At 39.2% G+C, this 27,892-nt stretch overlaps 3 protein-coding genes across 3 annotated transcripts; all 3 read left to right on the plus strand.

Moving 5' to 3' along the window:
- Positions 1–7,024: 7,024 nt before the first annotated feature.
- On the plus strand, positions 7,025–8,161 carry LOC311064402 (uncharacterized protein; the record flags this gene model as incomplete). Its single annotated transcript, XM_084084232.1, has 2 exons — positions 7,025–7,394; positions 7,939–8,161. 2 exons carry the CDS (start codon positions 7,025–7,027, stop codon positions 8,088–8,090), a joined length of 522 nt encoding a protein of 173 aa, XP_083940358.1. The 3' UTR covers positions 8,091–8,161.
- Positions 8,162–8,339: 178 nt separating this feature from the next.
- casp10 (caspase 10, apoptosis-related cysteine peptidase) lies at positions 8,340–26,831 on the plus strand. Its single transcript, XM_084084233.1, has 21 exons — positions 8,340–8,529; positions 9,870–10,153; positions 10,644–10,749; positions 11,200–11,335; positions 11,460–11,548; positions 11,690–11,735; positions 12,045–12,121; positions 12,253–12,286; positions 12,393–12,491; positions 12,634–12,716; positions 13,441–13,558; positions 13,652–14,144; positions 14,259–14,411; positions 23,694–23,787; positions 24,257–24,403; positions 24,582–24,615; positions 24,722–24,820; positions 24,963–25,045; positions 25,664–25,781; positions 25,875–26,367; positions 26,496–26,831. Exons 1-21 carry the CDS (start codon positions 8,527–8,529, stop codon positions 26,653–26,655), a joined length of 2,949 nt encoding a protein of 982 aa, XP_083940359.1. The 5' UTR covers positions 8,340–8,526; the 3' UTR covers positions 26,656–26,831.
- On the plus strand, positions 16,001–24,393 carry LOC311064676 (interferon-inducible double-stranded RNA-dependent protein kinase activator A homolog). Its single transcript, XM_084084589.1, has 11 exons — positions 16,001–16,205; positions 18,665–18,846; positions 20,285–20,370; positions 20,678–20,795; positions 20,901–20,995; positions 21,260–21,381; positions 21,874–21,955; positions 22,263–22,380; positions 22,486–22,580; positions 22,736–22,863; positions 24,257–24,393. The coding sequence occupies exons 1-10, from the start codon at positions 16,141–16,143 to the stop codon at positions 22,829–22,831; spliced, it is 1,059 nt and encodes a 352-aa protein (XP_083940715.1). The 5' UTR covers positions 16,001–16,140; the 3' UTR covers positions 22,832–22,863; positions 24,257–24,393.
- Positions 26,832–27,892: the final 1,061 nt, after the last annotated feature.

The raw sequence follows: 27,892 nt of genomic DNA on the forward strand, positions 1-27,892 counted from the left end.
GACAGAAAACACTGAATCATCCAACGGAGGAGATAGCCTCTTTAAAAAACGAACCCCGGGGAAGCCTATAAAAGGCTCCTCTTCCTTACTTCACTTATAGGTGCTGTAGATGATAAGGTGAGGAGGATGTCTGCATGTAAGGACCCGTACGGGCCATGCAGACCACCTAGACATCGAATATACACACACGCGTGGCAAAACTGTACATAAAAGGGGGGGAATTCAGATTCCGAATTACAACATATAATTTTACACTGACATAAATTGCTTTTCTTTTATCTTAGCATGTTGTATAGCGGGTGTTTTTGGCAATGTTACTGAAAAACACAACAAAACAGTTATAATTTGAGTCAAAATAACAAAATAATCTAAAAATCTAACTAATATTCAGTTTAGCGCTCATTAAAGTAGTCACACACGTTGCAATACTCTCCGGTTAGAGGTCAAGGGTCCGACTCGGAGCGACAGAAAAAGGAGAGGTTGCATTGAGGGGCAGGATGTCAGTTCTGGAGGTCCAGGCACAGTGATTATTACATAGACAGAAGTTAGGTATTTCAATGTTGCCAGGTCCTCATAAGTACTTCCAATAGTGACTCAAAAGCCAAAGAACCAATCCCCTGAACATAATGGATGTTGATGCACACGGAGCACTTTCCCCTCTGTCTGCATCCAGCGGTGCCTCTCCCAGTGCTGTAGGCACACAGTCTGCCCATGCGGGCTATCACCTGTCCAATCAGGTCTCACTAACAGTCCTCATTAACACCCACTATACTGGCTTGGCCTTGTGCTCTCATGAACTACTGCTGTAGAAATCAAGTCCAGCTCTACTGGTACGCTGCATGCATTCACTATAGTGGGCTTATAATTCTATACGGGAGTTCCAAAAATCCGCAAGAAAAATACGCTACAAAAGATAGGTGCATGTCAACAACAAAACATTTAACTTTTATTTACTATGCAAAGAAAGATATTGCACAAACGTATGGGTTAATAATGATATCAACATAAACATGGAAATACAAAAACCTCTGCTAATGAGCTAAACTTTTGTATTTGGCCACTCCCACACCTTTCATTTAATAGCTTCAAAATATTCAAAATAGGAAAGGAAAAAATGAAACAGAATTAAATTCATAATTCCAACAAAGAACTGAGAGAGCATCCTTTTACATTTGTGGAATTGAAAATCATTTTTGTGTCTTTTTCATCCAATCGGACACTTTTAATCAGACACGCACTGTTCAGTGCCTGTACACATTGAGGCCTCAACAGGTTAAGCTTGATTCATACTTGGACGGTGTCGCTCGCTGAGAATAACCGACCTGCAAGCTCACAACGCTTGTAGATCTGCTATTCTCGGCTGTTCTCGGCGCGCAACACCATCGCGCAATGGAGCATAAATTAGGCTTTCCTTGTGCAGGACTCTCGTTTCCAGTCCAGCTGATGGTTGGTGTATTCCAGGTGCTGCCATAGCACTGGCATTGTGTAAACCATGTTAAGCCTAATTTATACTTTGCCGTACGAGCAACACGGTCGTATGACAAAGTATAAATTTCGCTTTAGTCATCATCACGTGTCCCTCTCTCACTGCATTATGTACAGTTGGACCGACAAATAAACTACGGATGTATTTTATCTAAAGTTGTCTGTCTTTTTGTGGCCTCTCAGCCGATCTCTATGAAGAAATGGTGTTGCAGTTGGAAGAGTATTGCAGACAGTTGACTTAAGCCCGATACGTACGACGACGTAAGAAATGCTGCCCAAAAATAGCAGATCTACACATGAAAACAATGGAATCAGCTGCCTTTATGATGATGTATCTATTTGTTACTGGATTGCTGATACCTTTCAAAATGAAAGCCCAAAATGCTAACCTTCCAGTGGACATTTCTCATTATCTTTTCTCAACAATTTCTCACTAATTTAAAAACAGTATTAAACGTTTCGACAAGAATCTTGTGCAGATAGTATTGTAACCTAGTCCAGTCCCTGCCAAATAGAAGTTTGTACATCATAGAGTTAAGTGTGGACCTATTACATAATGGGTTGAACATAATATTGACCCAATACTAGAATGTTCTCTCCGGTTAACTGCAACCAAAAGGTATAGACATCTGTGGTTTAATTTATTGGATATTTAAAGGCCCTGTTGGTTTAGCATGTTTAGTGTACTGACTACTTTGTTTGGTCTTCAAGGAAGCCGATGTTTTCCATTAATTTCATTACAGTATGAAAATCTAATTGCAGAGACAGGAAACTTACTTGAGATATACACAACATTTTATTTTGCCAAAATAAAACACAAATTGACAACAACCTCTTGATAAAGCATGACAATGATGCCCAGTCCACCCCTGCCCAGGCTCATTAACAGCCTAGCCAGGGGTGGACTGGGCATCTGGCATACATACCGGGCATAGGCATATTAATGGGCCAGTGGTCCGCAGATCATTAAAAAAATATTTAAAACGCAAATATCTTTTCCCCTGTTTTAGGATTATGGTCATTTCCGAGTTGCGTGGTCTAGATATCTACAGTAAGTATGGCAAACAATTATAATCCTATACTATTCTAATTGATTTATTAGATGCTTATATTAACCACTTAAGCCATATTTTATACTTAAGTCTTACGATTATGTCACACAAAAATAACTATCTACAAGCTCACATTTCAGTGTCATTGTGATGTGGTGTGTCCTTGCAGAGCTGCTATTTTTGCAATTAATTAACATTTCTGCCCATAATTACATGACAAGTGTCATGCATCGTTCCTGGACATTGATCAAACATATTGTTTCAGTCACAGTGTTATTGTTTTTACTGACCATTCAAAATGTTCACAGGGTCATACATAGCTGTTATTAAAACCACTGAATGACTTTGCTGTTACAATAAAACAACGTATTTGCATACACACAGTACGCAAATTACAGCCGTTGCTATGTATAAGTTAGGCACATAGGCACATAACCTGTTATGCCATCTTCATACATCCTTTAGATATAGCCTATAACAGATCATTATAGCCTACCCTTGTTTTCCATATTTTAGCAAACTAAAGTTCTGATTGTATGCAGACAAATTACATACTTTACATACACATACTTCACCGTTTCATATTAGTCCTGTACTTCTTATGTCCAGGTTTGTATAGGTCCAATACATCATCTCCAGAGGAGTTGATCTCCCCAGAGTAGGGTAGCTTGCTGCCAGTGCCATGATGTGCTTTAGCCAGGATCCTTCTTGAGAGCAACACACTCTGCTTGTTTGTGAGTACTGTAGGCTATCATATTTATGAGTTGTAGTTGTATATGTATATGATAGTGAGTACTGTAGGCCAACTATCATATTTATAGGTTAGCTGTGTATGATAGTGAGTACTGTAGGCCAACTATCATATTTATAGGTTGTGTGTAGTTGTGTATGATAGTGAGTACTGTTGTAGGCCAACTATCATGTTTATAGGTTGTGTAGTTGTGTATGATAGTGAGTACCTTAGGCTAATCATATTTATAGGTTGTGTAGTTGTGTATGTATGGGCTGTGTAGATATCATTTATTTTACTCAAGGCTCCAGAACATGGAGGGATGCTTTTCAGTAAAAGTGGTGGTATTAAGGTCATGTGCGTTTGTATATGCCTCGACGGGGCGGGCGGTAGAGTATCTGCACGCCGGTTGTGGTGGGCCGGTCTGGTCCAAAATATAAGGGCAGAATTTATGTCCCAGTAGTACAGTCCTGAGCCTAGCTGTACAGTAAAAAACTTATATATACACTTTGGAAATGTCCTAACTAAAGCAACATTTTATTTGTAACATCTAATAAGCAATTTTTGTCAACAATCACTAACATTACATTATATTGTGAACTTGAAAGTAATGATGCTCTGAAAGGACTGGACTGGGAATGGAACTCCTGCAGTAAAACCATGCCTTTCTGCGTCATCAGAAGAACGACTGACTGAGTGACAGACCAACCCAGCACATTAATTGATGGCCTCTTCCTAGGTAAGCAATTACAGGAATGCATGTGACATTTCACTAAAAGCTTACATCACTCCCTGGTGCATTACTCATCATTCTGCTTATTTTCTGCTGATATCAGAACTGCCAAAGATGGCTTTGGGGTCAAAACGTCTCTCCTGCCATGGCTTTTTCTGTTAGAATGTCAACGTAATACTATGTCGTAGTAGTTGTACGTATGTCACCAACTTTATCACCTCTGAATAAGAGTCATCCTCATACACAAATATGTGGTTGATAAAACAGCGCCTGGAAAACTACGACATGGAAAGAAACTTGAACAGTAAAGGGATTTTGGAGCAGCTAGAGGTTTGGGCCACTACGTGGGCCTCACACCTACATCACGCCACCGATCCAACCGATATGCCCATATATGGGCGTATCAGAGGCATGTGCATGTGGAAAATCTCATATATGTGCATTTGACATGTTTGACATGTTTGTCTGACATTGGTGCGTGTCAAAAATCAAATCTCTATACAGTATGTGCATTTGGTTTATTGTGTATGACATCAGTGCATGTTAATCTCCATACATGGGCATTTGACGTGACATCAGTGCATGTTGATCTCCATATACTGTATGTGCATTTGTTGGGGGCTATATGTGCATTTGACTATTTGGTGGTGGAATTTCACGTCATCTAGGTTTGACCACGTTAGATCACCATGGTTACTCAAGAGGTTAGAGTGACCCACTTCATGCTCTCCATATTCGGACATAATGGTCAAACCGGTCCATGGTCATGGTTGACGTGAAGCTCCTGATCCTTATATGATTTGTTTAGGTCTGATGTCATAATGATGACATGGTTTGTTTGGGTCTGATGTAATGCTGTCACAGTCAGCATGACTGATTGGCAGACGAATTACTGAACAGTAAAAGTAAGCTTGATACAGTTCAGAAATGTCTTCACTAAAGCAACGTTTTATTTGTAACATCTAATGCCAATTTATCAAGAACTTCCTGTCTACAATCACCCTGACATTATATTTTGAACTTTAATTAAAATAAGAAAATGCTGCTCTGTAATTGAAAGTAGGTATTTTGGACTGGGAAAGGAACTTCCACCATAAAACCTGCCTTTCTGCGTCATCAGAAGAATGACAGGTCAAACTACACATGTATTTTATTGGTGGCCTCTCCCGAGGGAAGCAATTACTGTACATCTCAGATCAGGCATTCATGTGACATTTCACTAAAAGCTTGATGATATCAGCATAAATTACAAAGATGGACTTAAGGGTTAAACCGTCTCTCCTGCATGGCTTCCACTCTTAGAATATACAGTAGGCCTATAGTAGCCTACAATGTCAGTGGTCGACTATACGTATATGTAATCAGATTCACCTCTAAAGTATCATCCTCATACACAACTGCTGTATGTGGTGCTGTGCAACCCGATCGCCAGTGGAAACGTTCTCATTGAACGTTTTTCAACGTTTCTCAAAATCCGTGCATAGACTACTGGAAAACCACAAATTCCGTGCATAGCCGCCTCGCATCTCCCCCATTGTGACTAAACCATTTCGGAGGCGCGCAGTCTCAAGGGAATTGTCGCCGTGTGAAGGACCACCGAGCGAGCTAAAGCGAGCGAGTTGCCGTCCTGAACATTGCGACATTCCCTTGAGCCTACTCAGCGCCGTTTGAGTTACGTACCGATAGGCACAGAATCGTAAATTTTGTTGTGGGGACTGCTCTACTTCCTGTTTTTTCCGGGTTGCGACTGGTTACGCCCACCGTGAGACTCCCCGTACATATGCACGGAATTTGGGGGTTTCTAGGCGACTATGCACGGAATGACGTGCACAAATCCGTGAAATTCGTTTTTGTACAACACTCCCATCGCAACGTTAAATTCCGTAGAAAGAAGAGTGGGGAGAGAGAAAAAGTGCTACATAGCCTGCTATGAGAAAAAGGCTATGTTTTTTAGTAAAAATAAAATAAAAGGTTTTGTTAAAGGGTTAAAGCTCCCTATTCCAAAAGTAATAATTGCTCTAGTGTTTGTTCATAAACAGGGGTCTTGCCATCTCCCTACCTGAAAATGCAGCCTATTTGTTTACTAAAGAGCGGGTGAGAGACTGTGAGACTGAAATATTACTATAATTTAAAACTTATTTTAACAAAGAAATAAGTCACACCTTGTTATAAAATGTACAGTATATATGCCTATAGTAGGTCTACAGAGAAGGATAATAGGCTATAATTAAAAAAAAGATGATGGTTACCTTGAATATCTGAAAGATTTATTGTAGTGAGAAAGTGGGGTTTAATTAGAAGATATTGCTTTTTTTAAATGTCAAAACGTGTACGTTTGGTATGAAGGTGATGGGGGGGGGTGCAGATTGAGGAGCAGTAGCCTATTCCATCAGTATGAATGAATTGCACGCCCCCTTAGACAGCACAGTAGACAGCACAGAGTGACGACGTAAAGCCCAACAGATGGTCAACAAACTCTCAACAAGACAAGTCCTCTTTCTAACCTGTTGCATCTAGAAGCTTTTCCAGTAAGTATACTATTTTATTCTGGAAAATGTCAATGTGTTACATACCTGTCTAATAAGGCAAATGAAATCTTAATTTAGATTTTTGAAACTGTGCCAATTACTGGATTTTCTTCTTTAGGCTATATAGGCTACTAGGCCTATGTGTTAAATTACTTTTTGATTGATTGATTGATTGATTGAATACTTTATTGACAGTTTGTGAAAAAGCACAGAGGTACAGTTCCATACAAAAGGATGCTAAAAGGATAAACCCAAGAAATCCTGTGTATGCAAATAGATTCCGCAATTCGGTCGACAGATAAGTCATTTGAAAGTGGATCTATTTACAGTGAATTTAAGTGAATATTCTTCTTAGACAGAATGCATAGGCTATCATATTTTTTGTTTTATGTAAACAGAATGTTATTGGTGGCCTATAATAGTAGTATAATGAATGTGGTCTATTGTCTAATAGTGAACATTTATTGTTTTTTTTTCTGGTGCAGGTGTTATGATAATGACCAGAATACTACTGTTGAGCTGTGTGTGCGTGGTGTCGCTCCGGGGTCAGACACCAGGTCAGGTCGACCCTCTGGCTTCGTACATGGCCCACCCTCAGTGCTGGGACTCCTCCTCCACTCTGCTGCTGGAGATGCGCTCCCCGAGGCTGGCGGACACCGTGTCCGCCTTCTGGGACACGATGCTGTTCCTCAGGTCGTCGCACGACAGCAGACACACGGCGCTGTTCTGGAGCCTGGCCCAGGTCTTTTGGGACATGTACATGGACTGCGTCCTCTCCAGGACCCACGGACTGGGGAGGCGGCAACTGAAGAGGCCCAGATATCATGGGCTCATCACTGCGATGCACTCCCTCATCATCACTGACAGTAAGTTCAGAGAAAACTGGGGAATATAGGCTAGGTAGTAGGATAGGTGGGAACTATAGGGACATCTGGGCACCTCGATGTAAAATTGGCTTTTTTTGTCCAAAATGTTAAAAAATAAAATGTTTGAAAAATGGTCTTAAGTAAATTAGGCTATACATGATTAGAACATACATTCGACAATTAAGGTCTAATATTGCTACAAATTGCTACACACACACGCACGCACGCACGCACGCACGCACGCACGCACCCTGGCACACACACACACACACACACACACACACACACACACACACACACACACACACACACACACACACACACACACACACACACACACACACACACACACACATGCATATATATATACATTTTGGACAAAATAGCACATTTTACATCGAGGTGTCCAGAGATGTCCCTAGTGCCCACCTATCCTGTATCCTTATATTTTGTCATTTATTTTTTATGTTATTACAAATAGTAGGCTACCCTGCCATAAATACTAATAATAATCATATTCGTGTGCGTGTGTACCCCCTCATAGGGAGCTTCAGAATTCAGAACTTAAAAGGCAGGTTGTGGTTCTCCAAGCTGAAGCAGGTTTCTCAAGCAGCATGGCTCAGTATCAAGGTTCTCTATTGCTCACAACATCAACACACTGAAGAGAAGAAAGTCAAGATTCATTCAGGACAATGATAATAACAGCAACGTTTAATCGTTTTTTCCCTTCTTTATACATGGCTTTGGATTCGGTTAATTAAATTACAATAAAAAATACATTTGAATCTGTCCTTTCTGTTCATTGTTGCTGGTAGATATGGTTGGTAATTGAACCTCTTAAACGTCGTGCAATATAATAACTTTTCGAAGTCCTATGCCCTATGATGCAAGAGCTGTAGGGTAGGTAGGTAGGCTATATCATTGATTTACTTTCGCTTTGTAACTTCCTTCATGACGGCCGTGCCGAAACGCAGCCGGTTCAAAACAACACTTTTTAGGCTATTAGATATCCGTGTTCTTTATGAAACACTACATAAACTCACACTACATAGGTGGGTAATGTGACTTTTAGCGCGAGTTGAAGATTTCAGAGTGGAGTGGACGCAGGCACGCAGCATTATTCTAATTCACCATGGTAAAGTAGCCTATATTTTAGCATTCACTGCAGTTCCTAATCAGAACATGTCAAACGTTATATCAAACTTGGGCAGGGGCTAGATCGCAGCCTAGGACCAAGACTGCATTTTCTATTGTATTTTTTATTTTATTGTATACTATTTTGCGATATTATGTGTCGATTCTGACGTGTTTCGTATCACTGCCTTTTGGCTTGGTCATGCAGTCTTACAACGTGTTAATCAGAGCAGTGCCCTGGCCTGTGCCCAGTCTTCTCCCCTCACCCACCTCTCAAGTAGCCTATACCCAGTCTTCTCCTCAAAAAGTGACTCGTCTGGTTACATCCTCTAAAAGACTGACAGTTCACACAAACATCAGAATCGATTACAAAAATCATGGTCTTGGTTCAAGCAAGGCTAGCCTATATTGCAGTAATTTGGTACCAGAGGGTTCAGAACGTCTTCAGCAGTCGGCTAGCCTGTTTAAATTATTTTTCAACAGGCGTGTGATATGTTATTTAACACTTGTTATGCATCCCATATCTATAATGCTTTATCAGCATATTTATAATGCATTATAACCTACTTAACAATGTAGATAAGTATAGGTATTAGAACTCATAAATACTCATAATGCTTTATTTAACAATCATAACACATTATAAAGCATTTTGTAATGACTTATAAGGTCAAGTATAAAAGCATTGTAATTGGCTTATAACGCTGTATAATTACAGTTATATAAGCACTCATACATGCTCATAATGCAATCATAACACATTATAAAGTATTTTATAATTGCTTATAAGGTCAAGTATCATAATAGGCTACTTCATAATTACTGGTCACTCACAGACCTTTTCTTTTGGACAGGATCATAGTTTTATTATAATTCTCATAGTTGTAATAAATTTGAATAATGATTGCATGCATTAAGTATTATATAAGTATAATGAATGCATACAATAAAACATACAACTATGGCAATTGTAATACACTATGCTCCTTGCAAATAAAAAGTTTGAGTGTACAGCAATTATTGAATATTATAATACTTAACCGTATACACCTTATAACCTTATACGTGTAAGTCATTACAAAATGCTTAATTGTGTGTTATGATTGTTGTTATAAAGCATATAAAGCAGAGTATTTATTATTTCGTATAACTATAATTATACAGTGTTATAAGCAGATTATAATGCCTTATAGTATAAGTATATAATGCATTGCATAGCAAGTGTTTTAGTGAGCTTTGGGATTCGTGGCTTTTTAATCTATGATCTCACAGGGTTTCAGTGAAACACCTGACTCCACCCTACAATGCCACTAAAAACATTGCATCATGTGAACGTTCCAGGAAATGGACTTCAAGAAGAAGTTATTACAAGTGGAGCAGGCCCTGGACAAGGATGAGACCAAAGCTTTAGTATTCCTATGCAAAGATCTCCTGGACAGAGACCTGAGCTCAGTGGACTCTGCCAGTACCCTCTTCACCCTTCTGATGGATCAAGACCTCTTATCTCCTGAGCAACCATACCTACTTGCTGATCTTCTCAATTCCATCCAGCGCAACCGTTTGATCCGTGAACATGATCTCAATAACCAGATATCTACATCTAGAAGTCTAATTTCTCCTTACAGGTTATACCGTTGCATGTCATGCACTGTTTTTCATTTCCATTTTATTGGACATAAAAAAGTATGTCATGAAAATTATTTACATGATGTCAAGGATAACACAAGAAAGGCCTACAGTATATGACAATACAAATACACTTAATTACAAAGAGATTGAGCTAACTTAACATACAACAACCCAATACATTACAAATATAATAAGCATTAAAAACAAAACAATATGAATACAAGACTAGTCCTATACAACATCATACAGAGCTATTCTTTGTAAGAACCAGTGTATAATTTTGCCTTAAAACAAATTTCGATAATTTCCAATTTGTGTCAATGTAAAATGGGCAGTCTTGGGTCACTGTATCCTGGAATAAATGCTGCTCTCCCAGATTAAAGCCTAATTGCAAAAAACTAAAAAACTAAAACAAAATTATAACACAACACTGTCATACAGTAGAAATTTGAAATTAACCATTACTATTCATTTATTTCATTTTAGGAAACTGCTATATGACCTGTCTGAGGATATTACTGATGATGACTTGAGACAGATAAAATTTTTGTTGAGTCAACACCTCTCGCGTAAAAAGCTGATGGTTAATGTGGTGAGTGTATCCTAAATGTGAGTCCTTTAACCAGATAAACCAGAATTTTCCAGAGGTCTATTATAGGCCCCCTCTATTCTCCCTCCAATTAAATGTCTTTGGTGAAAACAGCCGTTCTATAAGCTCATAACGCTTCACAGCGCAACGTGCTGTGAGCTTCTGATCTGCTATTTTCGCAGTATTGCAATGATTGCTATGGGAATATAGAGTTATTGAACACTTACTTAGAGAGAAAATCACTTACAGCTCATTTGTTTTTTGCGATATTTGAAGTATATTTCACAAATTAAAATGGGGTAAACTCAACTTTTTTCAGTTTACCCTTCATGTAATGTCTGTTGCAATTTAACTCTATTACAACTGCAAACATTATACATCTAATAGTGTATGCACTAGTAGTGCAGATATGCTGTGAAGATTATGAATGTCTAAAAGAAATGAATTTCTCAGACTACGCTGGAAGTATTATGGGAGATGGAGCATAAGGATCTGATCAGCGACACTGATCTTGCAATGCTGGAGAAGATTCTTCAAATTGTGTGCCCCCTGTTGATAAAAAGGATTAAACAATTTAAAGCTGAGAGAGGTAAATACATTGTCATATCATAATTAACTGTATTCACAGTATACAGTAACATTCTAAAAGCTTATAGTTATGACTAGACACATTGATGAATTAAACTGCAGTTTAGCCATTCATTCAATTACAGGAAGTTACAAAGATCCATTGGCCCAAGAGACATGTGCTGGTGCTGACTTCCGATCAAGGTCTAAATCTGATTATTGTTCAAAAACACAGGTAAAATTGTTTATAGTAGTTTGCCTCCCTTGGTGTCTGTGTATATCATATTATCTCTCTATTGCCACTTTTTATATAATTTATATATTGCTTTGTTTGCAGTCTAATTTTTATTTTACTTTTTACTTCATGTTATATCAGGATGCAGCTTTGCATCCTAAAAGGCCTACGTCCTGTGAAATACCAGGTAAAGTGAATTACATTCTAATAACATTTGTATTCTGGAAGCAAGCTAATTTTGGGGATATGACAAAAAAAGAATACTCTGTACACTGAATTGAGGTTTTAAGTAAGTTTTGAACCCATGCGTTGAAACAGTTAATATCCTCATCCTAATCACATTTTGTCTGTGTCTTGTGCTATTTTATCTTATGTGCTGTGATGTTCCGTCTCCTCAATATTCATTCAAAAGTATTTATAGCAATAAGTAATATTGAGATGTGTATGAGTATCTTTCTTTCTACAAATCTATTTATTATGTTGCCTCTTTTGCCAGCTTTGTGTGGGTATTCTAATTCTGATCAGCTTCAGCCATCTTCCTACTATTCTGAAAGATCGCAGCAATCAACTCAGGTCAGAATATGCTCTCAATAGCCATGTAATGTCATATTCAACTATATCACAAATATAAGAAATAGCTCTAAGCAATAACACTCTGTCTTGTCTTAGTTCTGAGTTTTAACTCCATATTATATTCCTAACAGTTCTCTTCCATTAACCTTTCCAACACCTCTGTGGGTGAGTTGTACACTTTGTTGGGCAGTTTCACAACCGTATCCCTCATTTGAGTACAGTCCAAGAATATAGTATACTCTGTATGATTTGATTTTAAATTCTTCCATAGATATACGGGTCTCGCATAATCCTAGTGATACGGATCTCTCACATAGACTGAGTCTCCTAAGTACAAACACAAGCAACTGCGCTACCTCTACTGCCGCTGGTCAGTAAAAAGATTCCCAATATGTGGTGCCACATGGCAACTTATAGACAACTAAAAGTTAGATATGAAAAAGAATGTCATGTGATCAAGATCTTTCCTTCTCTGCCCATTAATCTGCACTTTGTGATCAACCCTCCCATAGAGAAATGTCTCTCTGTCAAAGCATTATCCCCTTCAGAGATCACTGGCCTGGTAGATTTTCAAACTACAAATACAAAGGATGAGGTATGTGACTCACTCATTGTCACTCTTGGCTGACTCATGTTGTCGTAAAAACTACGAGTGCAGGTTATGTGAGTTTACTTCTTGCATCCAGTGGTGGAAGAAGTACTCATATTTGTTACTAAAGTAAAAGTAGCAATAATAAGGTAGTTACAAGTAAAACTCCTGTATTAAAATTTTGACTTGAGTGAAAGTTCAAAAGTATTGGCATTAAAATGTACCTAAAGTGCTCAATCTCATACATAAAAAAAAAGATATTGCAACATTCGTCAAATGTCTTCCAAAAATAAAAAATTCTATACATCTCACATCTCACGTGTTGTGAGCTCGTATATCCGCTTTTTTCCGAATTAAGTATAGAATATGGGTTTTTGTATTCATTTAAAAAATCTGCAAAGTAATTTATCACAAAAGTTTTCAAATAAATGTAGTGGAGTACAATATTTGCCTCTGCGATGTAGTGGAGTATAAGTATAAAGTATAAAAAAAATGTAATACTTAAAGGACGACTTCACCTATCCATTTTCAACCTATCTTCATATAATTGGTCCTCACTAATGCTAATGATAAAATGAGTGAAGTCATCATTTAAGTAAAGTAAAATTACCTCAAAGTTAAGTACAATGCTTGAGTAAATGCACTTTGTTATTTTCCACCACTGCTTGCATCATAGTGTTCTTGCTATCTTGCCAGCATTTCATATGTGTTCTTCACTTTGTGTCTGTAGGGACTTGGTACTTATCCTATGACAGGAGCACAGAGAGGTATCTGCTTGGTGATAAACAATTGTAACTTCAATAATGCGGCGAATCTCAAAAATCGGTTGGGGACCGATGTCGACGAAAGTAAGATTAATTTCAACTATTTATTGAGCTAATTACATATTGAATGCAAATAACTTAACACACTAATGTGTGCGTCTCATTATGTTCACACAGAAAGCCTGGTGAGTGTGTTTGAGTGGCTGGGCTTTGAGATGCGTATAGAGCAGGACTGTACCAGGGATAGAATACTATCTGTGGTAGAGGACCTCGGCAGGACGGACCACAGTCAGATGGACTGTCTAGTGTGCTGTGTTCTGACTCACGGCCTGATGGGGAGTGTCTATGGTGTGGATGGACAGCTCGTCCAGCTCAGGGACATCACTGAGGCTTTCAGTGGATTAAAGTGCACCTCTTTGGACGAGAAACCCAAGCTGTTCTTCATCCAGGCCTGCCAGGGGAACGAAGAACAGCGGGCAGTTCCCATCGAGGCTGATAGTCCTGGATCCAACTCAGTCTATGCAGATGCTGTGGTGCCTTCTATTCCTCATGGTGCTGATTGCTTGATAGGCATGGCCACTGTTCCTCATTTTGTCTCTTTCAGGGACAAGAAGCAGGGCACTTGGTTCATCCAGTCATTGTGCCAAAACCTGGTGAAGTTGGTGCCTAGGTTAGTAAGGGTATAATATGTCTTCCAGTTATTACTGTGACGTGGAATCCTATATGTATTGAAAAATATGTGCGATCAGTTGACATACGGTAATGTCCCTTTCATTTTTACCAGGTCATATGATCTAGTGTCTATCCTGACAAAAGTCAATGACGATGTCAGCCAGAAGACTGATTCCAGTGGTAAAAAAAAACAGATGCCTCAACCAGCTTTCTCACTCAGGAAGAGGGTGGTCTTTCCTATCCCCGAAGCCCATCCACCTAACCTGTCTTAGAGACTTTACAAGCACATATCTGCTCCACCTGCCGTTCAGTTGATCCCATCATTTATGTTCTTTGGACCATGTGTAAGCATGGATACTGTAGCTGTACGTACATTGAATGTTTTTTAATGAAATATGCAATCCCAATCATGTTGTTTTATACAAACATAAATGGCATTCAAATATATTTAGCTTTTTTTTTAGCTGTTTGATTGCTGTTTATATAAAATGAAAATGAAAGTTCTTGGGGAAGCAAATCATGAAAATATACTCTTGATAACAATAATAATAATGATAATAAAAGTATTAGAGGCACAGGCTGGGCAATGATCTTCTTGGATAACAATAATTTATCTTAAAGGTGTAGAATGTGTTTTTTGTTTGTGTTAAATAGTTCTATATTCTGATTCTGACAGTCTATATCATTGCTGTATAGACTGTAAAGAAACAGGAGTCTCCCTGCTTCTCCAGCTCTTTAACAGAACATATTTTTTTCAGGTTGGCATACCATTTTTTAATAATTATTATTATTATAATTATTATTATTAGGCTATTAATGTTTAGTTTTAGAGAGAGAACTCATAGGCTACAGGATACAGGATAAACAAGTGTAATTGGAATTTATTACACAAAGAAATGAGCAGGTACTCTCTCCTGATTGGATTTAAATTGACAACCCACCTGAAAAAGTATTTTCTTTTTACTAGAGCTGAAATACGGGGAGTCCCCACTCTAGTGTATAGCAATAATTGCTGAATCCATGAATAACTTTAACTTTTTCCACAAAACACTTTTTGTTTTAACCATAGAATTAACCATACAATCACTTACACTACCCTTAATTTGTTTTAGTAGTTTTATGGCTATCCTGTTCTTTCTTTAAACCATTCAATGTGTCAACTTTATAGGAATATTCAATTAGTCAGGCATGTGTGTGCTTGCGTGCATGTCATGTTCACATTAATCGAGTATTTCGATTTTTCACAAAGGGTTTCAGAGAGGGAAACCGATCAAAGTAATACCGTCGTTCAGATTATTTTAATAGGCTCTATGCACAGCAGCCATATTGGAAAGAAATTGGGCCTTTTCCTTACTTCCTTCACAGGTCTTACCAGTTATACGAATTAAGGATATGTTCCATTTAGTGTAGCACTAGCACAGTGGTTCTCAAACTTTAATTTTTAATTTCAAGGACCCCCATAACTCTGAGAGTGTACAAATGGAGCCAAATGAACCCTTACGGGTCCATTTGGTTCCATGTGTACGCTCTCAGAGTTACACACTCGTAAGCGGGCCATTTGGATTTTGGAACCCCCTCAAGGAACCATGAAGCAAAGTGTTTCCAGTGAGCCGACATGCAGCACCCTGACTCTGTTTGACCAGAATGGAACAGGCTTAATTAGTATAATTAGTAAGACCTGTGAAGGAAATAAGGAAGAGGCCCAATTTCTTTCCCATATGCCTGCTGTGCATAGGGCGTATTCCATTGGCAGCCACTAGGTGACAGTGTAGGCTGGTCCAAACATGTTTACTTGACGGAAGAGCTCGACCCCGTGAACCGGATGTTGATAAGTTGTCAAAATATCTTGGCAACTTCTAGCCGCTCCTCTCCATAGCGCCATCACTATATTAGCCTAGTTCACTCATTGTTAACCCGACTATTCCCGCATTCAGACAGGTAGGAATATATCATTTAGTTGTTAGTACCGGTAAATCTGCAGATCGACCAGTCAGATGATGGAGAACATGTCCCAAGAAGGATACCAGTCCACGGCCATTAGAACCGCACTCAGCACGAGGTCAGTCATTGATTGATTGATTGATTGATTTACTTTATTTAGTAAGACATGAGAACAACAGTACATGGGAGTACAAATTCACAATACGAGGTCTACTAAACTGGAAGACTCATTAAAGCACTGGGCTTGTTTCAAATGAGTTCCCCACGCACACAAATCATGATGACATATAAGAGACAGACAGATATACACAAACTACTATAGAATGTCATACAATCAGTTTACAGGTACAATCAGTTTACTGGTATGAAGAGTGAAAAATATGTACAAAAGAAGAAAGAGAGAGGGGGGGGGGGGGGGGGTAGGTTAGGACTTGGACAGGGGCCATTTTTCAATTGCAGCCTCCTGAAGGTGTATCTTTAAGGCAGTTTTGAAAGTGAGTAGGGTTTTACACTCCTTTACTCCTTTCGGTAGGGCATTCCACATTTGTGATGAATTGCATGAGAACGAGTTCATTCCCTTTGTTGATCCAAATCTGGGTTGAACATGATTTGTGGAGCTGCCTCTGGTGTTATGATCATGGACTTGATTCACATTTTGGAAGTATTTTGACAAATACAGGGGGATCCCAATATTGTGGCGTATCTTGAAGACCAGGCCCATAGCAAGTTCTCAACCCTAAGCCATCCAATCCTAGCAAAATGAGCAGGGGTTAGATGGGTTTTGTGATTGAGGCCAAGTAGTAGCCTTACAAGTTTGTTTTGGGATGTTTGGAGCCTTGTTTTTAAGGCCTTGGAGGTGTTGTGATACCATGCAAGAATCTTCAGAGTATTCTTACTGACTAGGCGATCAATCTTCCACAAATAGCGTATTGTTTGGATGACCTTTTTGTTCACTTTTTCGGCGTTTTTGTTACCGGAGAGGTTTGCCTCCAAGATAGAACCCAGGTAGGTAATTTCCTCCTTTCTTGTGATAACATCATCACCCACTTTGATCGTGAAACTCTCAGCCTTGCTAAGGTTAGGACTGGACCCAAAGAGGATGGATACAGTTTTACCCAGGTGCAATGAAAGTTTGTTGTCGGAGAGCCAGATGCAGATCTTGTTGAGTTCAGTGCTGAGAGTTTTCTCAACCTGCAGCCTGTCCCTGTCCGAGACCAGTAGAGCCGAGTCATCTGCGAACAGGAACAGATTGCAGTCGCAAGCTGAAGACATGTCATTCACATAAATCATGAACAGTAAAGGTCCTAGTATACTTCCTTGAGGAACTCCACAAGTCACTGGGAGGGGAACGATCTGTGATCATCATGTCTACTGAATATGTATTCCCACTGTTTTCATTGTTATTCCTCCGAAGTATTGTTTTTATTACTTGTTCTACTAGAACAGTGGATTTCAACCCTTTTCACATCAACGTCCATTATTTATTCGGCATTTGAGCCACGGAACCACCATTTAATGAGGTTTAGCCTCTCAGACCCAAGACTTAGAATATTTTGTTATCGTTGGATAAGATTTTGTCCACAGTTCCATGCTGTATTGATGTTGGTACCATAGGAGAGATAACAGGCAAACGTTGATCAAAATAACAGGTCCATTTGGTTTCATTTTACACTCTCAAGAGTTAAAGATCTATATGGGTTCATTTGGTTACCAACTCCATCATTTAGCTGGGGACCACCTGGAACCCCCTCAAGGACCACTGGTGGTCCCCGGACCACTGGTTGAGAACCACTGTTCTACTAGAATAACACTACAAGACAGATGGATATTGTTAGCAACTTAAGTGTAATGAGGTTTTAACTTTGTAGGCCAACATCTACCGTATTTGCAGGTGCATCATGCCATCAAAGTACAATCTCACCGCCTTATAAACAGGGGCGTTTGTGTGAATTCAATTGAGGACACATGGATAAATTAAGCGTTGTTTTTTATCTTGATTACTGATCTGTGTATGTTAGACTGGTAACCAGAAGGGTGGGCACTAGGGATGGAATACCATACCCTGGGCACCTCGGAAGAGTGGGCAGTTGGACTCAAGAGAAATCTGGGCACCAAAACAGAGTGGGCACCGGGAAAACAAGATCAGTAGATCACAGATTTCCCTCATTCCCTGTAGTTCCCAGTATGCCCACTCTTCCTGTATCAACGGTAGATACTTCATCTGGCTTGAGCTTACTATATTCGTATTCTCATTTCATCCTCGTGGAAGCAATTGCTGTTCTTATGGTTTTATTTAATATTATTATTTGCATTATCTTGATCTATACTGTCTGTCTTTATGTGTGTATATAACACACACACACACACACACACACACACACACACACACACACACACACACACACACACACACACACACACACAAGTGTTGAAGAGCATAACATCATCAATCACTAGTACACTAATTCTTCCCAACCACTTCAACATTATTTACATTATCTCTGGGTTTGAGTATGGATTTACACCCACCACCAGCTATATAATGTTAATCTTCTATTTATCTATGTTTTGTCATAGCCTGAATGTGAATACTCATCAACCCCAGAAGCAGAGCACTGCTAAAACACCTAAAGAGATCCTGCATGAATATGGCACGAAAACTGGCAACCTTCCCGTGTATGTGATGGAGAAGGCTGAAGGGGAGGCTCACCAGCCCAGTTTCATCTTCAAAGTTACAATAGGAGATGTTTGCTGCTCAGGTATTTAGTATCTTACCTTCTGACGTTGTGTGGTTGGCTGGAGTAAAATGTTCTCTGCTATTGATATTTAGTATATATCCTGTTTTACTAGGGGGGGCATCTCAGGCAAGGCATAACTTGGCTAATTGGAACAACAACAAATTGAGTAACTCGTTCAGTAGTTCAAGAGGACGAGGAACATTCGAAGAAAATAGTAGTTGGGTAGTAGAGCATATACTGTAATACCATAAACCAACTTCGTGACAATAGAAAATGTCCCTGATAAGACATATGCCATTTCCATTACAAGTTGTCATTATCAGCAAGACATTTTATTTTTGAAAAGTCCCTTAAAGAAAAATGTCAATGAAATAGTCACCCAATATAGCCTAAATACTTCTGGTGTATTAAACCTAATAATCCAAATTTGCAGTGGATGATTAGAATGGGGGTTTCTGGAGTATACTTTATTTGTTGTTAATCTGGGATTGCAATTCGATACATAATTGTCCCAATAATTATGTGTCTCAGTCTGTGTTTGTGAAAAATACACTAGTCGACCTTTTGGCTGGATTGATATCGCTTAATACGGCCCACAGGTTGATTATCGCTTAATCAACCTGTGGGCCGTGAGGATATTGAAAGTGCCCCGCCCCCCTGTATAATTGGGAAGACGCTAAGATTTCAATGATAATATAATAATATTCATATTGAAAATAGAGATGTCATGGTATTTTTTCTTCAAAACCTTGAAATTTGAGTTTTCATTGTCATGCGGATAAATAAACTTAAAGCATACTTCCTTAGTGCCATTGATCCATAACACAATCGATTGATCATTAAAACAAACCTGCCCTGAAAATGCACATGGCCCACCCATCTGACCACTTAACACGGCAGCCGAAAGGCCAGATGGGTGGGCCGCGAACACTTTCAAGATTGTCAAGTGGGCCCTGATCCAGAAAAGGTTGAGAAACACTGGCTTAATATATTCATTGCTTTCCTGTTTACATCAAGTACATTTTTGGGGCAACTTAACCACCTGAACCATAGCGTCCCTACTCTGGGGGCAAACATTCTGTGAAAATTGCAGTTCTTTAACTCTCATTTCCAGACCCCGAGTTATCCCGAGTTTTTACTGAATACTCTCCCTGCCAGAACGAAAAATCCCGAGTTTTTAATTTTTAATTTTATTTAAACTTTCTTTTTTTGGAAAAAAGTGTTCAGAACCCAAGATATCATTATCTGAAGATTTGCAGCTCCATCTACTCCTTGTTTAACATATAACTGAAAAAGGCTTTATCTCGCTTCCTAAGCACTTTTTTTTTACTTAAAAAAAAAAAAAAAAAACTAAAAAAATAAATAAATGTTGGCACAGTTCGCATTTTTTTTTTATTTCATTGGCACTGAGAGAGTTAATATATAATGCACTATACTGTATATATTTGTTGTGCCTCAGGTCAAGGACCCAGTACCAAAGCTGCTAAACATCAGGCTGCGGAGGCTGCCCTGAGCATTCTGCAGAACTCAGTGGGGATACTGCAGGTGCTTGACCCTTTGCCTTGACTGTGCTATTTCTGTATGTGTGTTCATATATAAAATTTAAAAAAGAAGTAGGGGAATTATTTGATTGTGTATGTTTTGATCCTACTTGGAGCATGTTTGTGCTGCATGTTTGTACTGTCAATGGGACATACTCATTCATAGAAATTCTTTAAACAACAAAAAACCCAAATCAGTAATATTATTTGTGTGTGAGTCTGCATGTGCGGTTGTGTTGATTTTACAAACATAATGCTTGGAAACGGCTGCTTGTTATGACCCTGCAAATTCTTACCACCATTCATTGTAGGAGCTAGCATTGCAGAGGGGATGGCGACTTCCGGAGTACTCGGATTTAATGGAAGCTGGCCCACCACACAAGAGAGAATTTACGGTTACATGTCGGATGGAATCCCTGTCAGAGACTGGTATGGATAATGTTTAATGATTATTGTCTTTCTTAAGCAGATGTTTAGTTATTCACAATTTTAAATTAATCAACCTGTTCAACTTATCTGAAATGTTTTCAACAGCTGTGGGCAATTCGAAAAAGGTAGCAAAAAGGGCAGCAGCAGACAAGATGGTGGCAAAACTTCAAAGCTTGTCAGGATGTTCAGAAATCACATGGGTATGTCCAGTATTCTGTGCATTTCAAGAGGGACCACTGTTGTGGATTGATTGAATATTTTATTAGGCAAAAATGTAAAACAGTACAGTTACATTTAAAATACTTTGTCTAAAAGGTCCGTTCAAAAATGTCCTTGCGGTCTTGTTTCAAATGAGGTCCTTGGTATTCAATTCATTGTCATATGTAGTGGTACCACAGTTCAAATATCAACTGTAATATTGATGGACAACTGTAATGTTTTGTGTAATGTACTTTTTTTTTTAGACACCCAAGCCCAGTGTTCGATTTGAGAACTTGCGGAATTCCTCTGCTGAGAAGATATCATTATTGAGGAGCAACCCGCTGAGCATTCCCAACACGGACTACATTCAGATAATTGAAGCAGAGTTAATTGAAGCAAAATGATATGTCTGTGTGCGCATTGCGCTGCTGCTTGCTGCAGGCATGCAGTGTTTATTTATTGTTTTAATTAACATTAGATATGAAAGATACGATACCAAAATAGTCTAAATACAGATAATCTTGTGCCAATGCCCTAAGCAGCCTGTTATCTTTATAATTTCTCAAATGATCTAAGCATGTACATGTTCATTTTGATGAAAAAGACATCAAGCCATAGACCGACAGACGGTTACAATTGAGCTAAAATTGTATTTTAGCTCCATTGTAACCGTCTGTCGGTGTCGACTCTCGGGTGCATTCAGCATTCTTTTCACACCTTCCAACCGACTGATCTCCCGACTTCATTCGACTGCCAGTCAGTAGTAATCTGTAGTCTGTTTGGTGGAGAGCTACCTTAAGACCTGATGCTCAAAAGTAAGTCATGATATGCAGCTTTTGTGTAAGTCATCACTGACTACTGTGCATGTCATTACCAGCAGGAACGTTCACATAAAGACTGAGACTAACGGTGTCCTAGCAGAGCCCAGTGACCAGCCCAACTCAGTGGGGATACTGCAGGTGCTTGACCCTTTGCCTTGACTGTGCTATTTCTGTATGTGTGTTCATATATAAAATGTAAAAAAGAAGTAGGGGAATTATTTGATTGTGTATGTTTTGATCCTACTTGGAGCATGTTTGTACTGCATGTTTGTACTGTCAATGGGACATACTCATTCATAGAAATTCTTTAAACAACAAAAAACCCAAATCAGTAATAGTGTTTGTGTGTGAGTCTGCATGTGCGTTTGTGTTGATTTTACAAACATAATGCTTGGAAACGGCTGCTTGTTATGACCCTGCAAATTCTTACCACCATTCATTGTAGGAGCTAGCATTGCAGAGGGGATGGCGACTTCCGGAGTACTCGGTTCTAATGGAAGCTGGCCCACCACACAAGAGAGAATTTACGGTTACATGTTGGATGGAATCCCTGTCAGAGACTGGTATGGATAATGTTTAATGATTATTGTCTTTCTTAAGCAGATGTTTAGTTATTCACAATTTTAAATTAATCAACCTGTTCAACTTATCTGAAATGTTTTCAACAGCTGTGGGCAATTCGAAAAAGGTAGCAAAAAGGGCAGCAGCAGACAAGATGGTGGCAAAACTTCAAAGCTTGTCAGGATGTTCAGAAATCACATGGGTATGTCCAGTATTCTGTGCATTTCAAGAGGGACCACTGTTGTGGATTGATTGAATATTTTATTAGGCAAAAATGTAAACCAGTACAGTTACATTTAAAATACTTTGTCTAAAAGGTCCGTTCAAAAATGTCCTTGCGGTCTTGTTTCAAATGAGGTCCTTGGTATTCAATTCATTGTTGCGAACGCGGAAGGAAGCCGCGCCTCCGCCCAAGTGGAGCATACAATGGCCCAATTCCAAACTCCACCCTAAGCCCTCAAGCCCTGCACCCTCATTAGCTTAAGGTAAGTCAGCTGGTAAGTGCCTGAGTGTGGGAGGGTTTAAGGGTTCCAAAAGGGTACAAAAGCAATGGAACAGCCCTTTGTGACGTCCCACGTTACCTTGATGACAGATGACAACGTTGCCGTGACAACCAAAGATTCGACTGACACTTGCCTCCCTGTTTGAAACTTCGAATTTCTCTAAATATTATAAACTTTTATATTATAAAATATTATAAAAAAGAGACATTGTATCATGAGTGAAACAGCTATCGATACAGTCAATATAAGTAAATTATATGATAGCCTTAGGAGTAACTTTATATTTCTGGGACACGTTGCTATTTTGCACAACAACTTAGTACAACGAAGTATAAAATAGGGTTGATTAAAGTGTTTAATCAATTTATTTGATAATAAAAAATCCATTACAATTTTTCCTTTAGAAATAAAATAAATAATAAATAAAAATAATCCCTCAAAAACCTGCTTTTTGAAGGTTCTCAAACGTTCAACTGAACTTCTTTTTATTTTTTTTATTCCATTCTCCTCACTAATGAACCCTGGCCTGATGCCATGACATGAATCCCCCCCCCCCCCCCCCCGCCCCCCCGCTACTGAGACCGGTGGTAAAAAGTCATTAATTCTGCATTTATTTCTCGGCCAGCGACGTCGCAGAAGAAAGGCCTCTTTCCCTTTTAAATCCGGGCACCGTGGGTATCAGGGAAAGTGACAGGATAGAGCAGGCTAAGCACGGGACTTCAGGTGATTAGGCAGCAATGCAGAGTAAAACATACCCGCGAGGGCCACACAAATAGTGGCCCGATGCGGAGAGTAATCTCAAATTATTAAAGGCAGGATGAAGCAGGCAGAAAGCATATAGGGAAGCAGCAGTGCAGAAAGACACCTACCCGCGAGGGCCACACAGATGGTGGCCCGGTGCGGAGAGTAGACTCAGAGTAAAGGTAAGCTGGTTAGGTGGCCACCCCTCGGTGGGTGGAAGCTGCCAGGTTGTCCACAGCCAGCAGACCAGTAGTGGCGGAAGACGATGGGGTTGGTTAGCCTCCGGGCGATGCGTCCGATCATTAAAACACTTAACCGGGTTAAAAATAAACTTCTTAAACTACCGGTGTGTGTGGTTAGCCTCCTGGCTAGCCAGCTGTCAAAACTGGCTAGCTGGCTGTCAAGCCGGCTAGCAGCTGGCGTCGGCTATTGATCACACACGGGTGGGAATATCAGAGAGCTAAAAGCACACGATCGGTGCGTCTGATCATTAAAAACACTTAACCGGGTTAAAAATGAACAACTAAAGTTACCCGTGTGTAAGGTGTAGTACAAAAGTAGTACCACAGTTCAAATATCAACTGTAATGTTGATGGACAACTGTAATGTTTTGTGTAATGTACTTTTTTTTTAGACACCCAAGCCCAGTGTTCGATTTGAGAACTTGCGGAATTCCTCTGCTGAGAAGATATCATTATTGAGGAGCAACCCGCTGAGCATTCCCAACACGGACTACATTCAGATGATGTCAGAGCTATCGAAAGAGCAGGGCTTTGAAGTGGCATACTTCAACATAGGTAAGTTATTATGGGCCTATTATAGGCGAACATTATTTTCATGAATTAAAAAGAAAACTATAAAGATCAACTATATCACAAATATATAAGAAATAGCTCTAAGCAATAACACTCTATCTTGTCTTAGTTCTGAGTTTTAACTCCATATTATATTCCTAACAGTTCTCTTCCATTAACCTTTCCAACACCTCTGTGGGTGAGTTGTACACTTTGTTGGGCAGTTTCACAACCGTATCCCTCATTTGAGTACAGTCCAAGAATATAGTATACTCTGTATGATTTGATTTTAAATTCTTCCATAGATATACGGGTCTCGCATAATCCTAGTGATACGGATCTCTCACATAGACTGAGTCTCCTAAGTACAAACACAAGCAACTGCGCTACCTCTACTGCCGCTGGTCAGTAAAAAGATTTCCAATATGTGGTGCCACATGGCAACTTATAGACATCTAAAAGTTAGATATGAAAAAGAATGTCATGTGATCAGGATCTTTCCTTCTCTGCCCATTAATCTGCACTTTGTGATCAACCCTCCCATAGAGAAATGTCTCTCTGTCAAAGCATTATCCCCTTCAGAGATCACTGGCCTGGTAGATTTTCGAACTACAAATACAAAGGATGAGGTATGTGACTCACTCATTGTCACTCTTGGCTGACTCATGTTGTCGTAAAAACTACGAGTGCAGGTTATGTGAATTTACTTCTTGCATCCAGTGGTGGAAGAAGTACTCAGATTTGTTACTCAAGTAAAAGTAGCAATAATAATGTAGTTACAAGTAAAACTCCTGTATTAAAGATTTGACTTGAGTGAAAGTTCAAAAGTATTGCCATTAAAATATGTACCTATAGTACCAAATGTAAAAGTGCTCAATCTCATACATAAAAAAAAATTAAGATATTGCAACATTCGTCAAATGTCTTCCAAAAATAACAAATTCTATACATCTAACATCTCACGTGTTGTGAGCTCGTATATATGGAGTATAAGTATAAACTATCGAAAAATTGTAATACTTAAAGGACGACTTCACCTATCCATTTTCAACCTATCTTCATATAATTGGTCCTCACTAATGCTCATGATGAAATGAGTGAAGTCATCATTTAAGTAAAGTAAAATGACCTCAAAGTTAAGTACAGTGCTTGAGTAAATGCACTTTGTTATTTTCCACCACTGCTTGCATCATAGTGTTCTTGCTATCTTGCCAGCATTTCATATGTGTTCTTCACTTTGTCTGTAGGGACTTGGTACTTATCCTATGACAGGAGCACAGAGGGGTATCTGCTTGGTGATAAACAATTGTAACTTCAATAAGGCGGTGAATCTCAAAAATCGGTTGGGGACCGATGTCGACGAAAGTAAGATTAATTTCCATTATTTATTGAGCTAATTACATATTGAATGCAAATAACTTAACACACTAATGTGTGTGTCTCATTATGTTCACTCAGAAAGCCTGGTGAGTGTGTTTGAGTGGCTGGGCTTTGAGATGCGTATAGAGCAGGACTGTACCAGGGATAGAATACTATCTGTGGTAGAGGACCTCGGCAGGACGGACCACAGTCAGATGGATTGTCTAGTGTGCTGTGTTCTGACTCACGGCCTGATGGGGAGTGTCTATGGTGTGGATGGACAGCTCGTCCAGCTCAGGGACATCACTGAGGCTTTCAGTGGATTAAAGTGCACCTCTCTGGTCGAGAAACCCAAGCTGTTCTTCATCCAGGCCTGCCAGGGGAACGAAGAACAGCGGGCAGTTCCCATCGAGTCTGATAGTCCTGGATCCAACTCAGTCTATGCAGATGCTGTGGTGCCTTCTATTCCTCATGGTGCTGATTGCTTGATGGGCATGGCCACTGTTCCTCATTTTGCCTCTTTCAGGGACAAGAAGCAGGGCACTTGGTTCATCCAGTCATTGTGCCAAAACCTGGTGAAGTTGGTGCCTAGGTTAGTAAGGGTATAGTATGTCTTCCAGTTATTACTGTGACGTGGAATGACTGGAATCATATATGTATTGAAAAATATGTGCGATAAGTTGACATACAGTACGGTAATGTATCTTTCATTTTTACCAGGTCATATGATCTAGTGTCTATCCTGACAAAAGTCAATGACGATGTCAGCCAGAAGACTGATTCCAGTGGTACAAAAAAACAGATGCCTCAACCAGCTTTCTCACTCAGGAAGAAGGTGGTCTTTCCTATCCCCGAAGCCCATCCACCTAACCTGTCTTAGAGACTTTACAAGCACATATCTGCTCCACCTGCCGTTCAGTTGATCCCATCATTTATGTTCTTTGGACCATTTGTAAGCATGGATACTGTAGCTGTACATAGGCTACATTGAATGTTTTTAATGAAATGTGCAATCCCAATCATGTTGTTTTATACAAACATAAATATTATTCTAATATATTTAGCAGTGTTTGATTGCTGTTTATATAAAATGAAAATGAAAGTTCTTGGGGAAGCAAATCATGAAAATATACTCTTGATAACAATAATAATAATAATAAAAGTATTAGCAAGGCACATGCTGGGCAATGATCTTCTTGGATAACAATAGTTTATCTTAAAGGTGTAGAATGTGTTTTTTGTTTGTGTTAAATAGTTCTATATTCTGATTCTGACAGTCTATATCATTGCTGTATAGACTGTAAAGAAACAGGAGTCTCCCTGCTTTTTTTTCTCCTTTATTTATTCAGGGAAACCCATTGAGAGCAAGCTCTCTTTTTCAAGGACGCCCTGATAACAAACATTTGAATCACATTAAAATGTCACAACTTTGACAATAAAGAAAAAAAGAAAAGCAGAAGCATAAAACAACATTAAAATAATCGCAAAAGGCGGTGAATCAGACAATACAGTGAGGACATGGATAACAACACAGAGATTTAAAAATCAGATGCAAGATAAACAGTGTTACATGAAACCGGTACAGTCACTATGTAGTGTGTCCTCAAGAAGCACCCTGAATGTCTCTATTGAGACCAATCGCACCATTTTCAGAGAGTCCTGAAGTTTGTTCCATTTGTGTGGAGCATAATACATGAATGCAGTTTTTCCTTGTTCACTGCTCTTACATGGACTGGTATATCTAATGTGTGTTTGTGAACGTTTTGACTGAGTGACCATTAACCTTTGGTTCCAAAAGCGAGGTTAGGTACTGTATAAAGGAAGTTTACCACACAAGGCCTTATAAATAAATAAAATACAATGTTGCTCTCTACGAACTGCGAGAGATGGCCAACCCACTTTATCATATAAAATACAGTGATGGGTGAGATAATCATCACCAGTAATAAAACGCAAGGCACTGTGGTAGACTGCATCCAGAGGCTTCAGTGTGGAGAGTGAAGCATGCATATACAGTGTATCCCCACAATCAAATACAGACATAATTACAGATTGAACAATAGTCTTTCTGCTGGTAAAAGAAAAACAGGACCTGTTTCTGTAAAGGAAGCCAATTT

This window comes from Gymnoscopelus microlampas (assembly GCF_963454915.1).
Source record: "Gymnoscopelus microlampas genome assembly, chromosome: 17".
Classification (NCBI taxonomy): domain Eukaryota; kingdom Metazoa; phylum Chordata; class Actinopteri; order Myctophiformes; family Myctophidae; genus Gymnoscopelus; species Gymnoscopelus microlampas.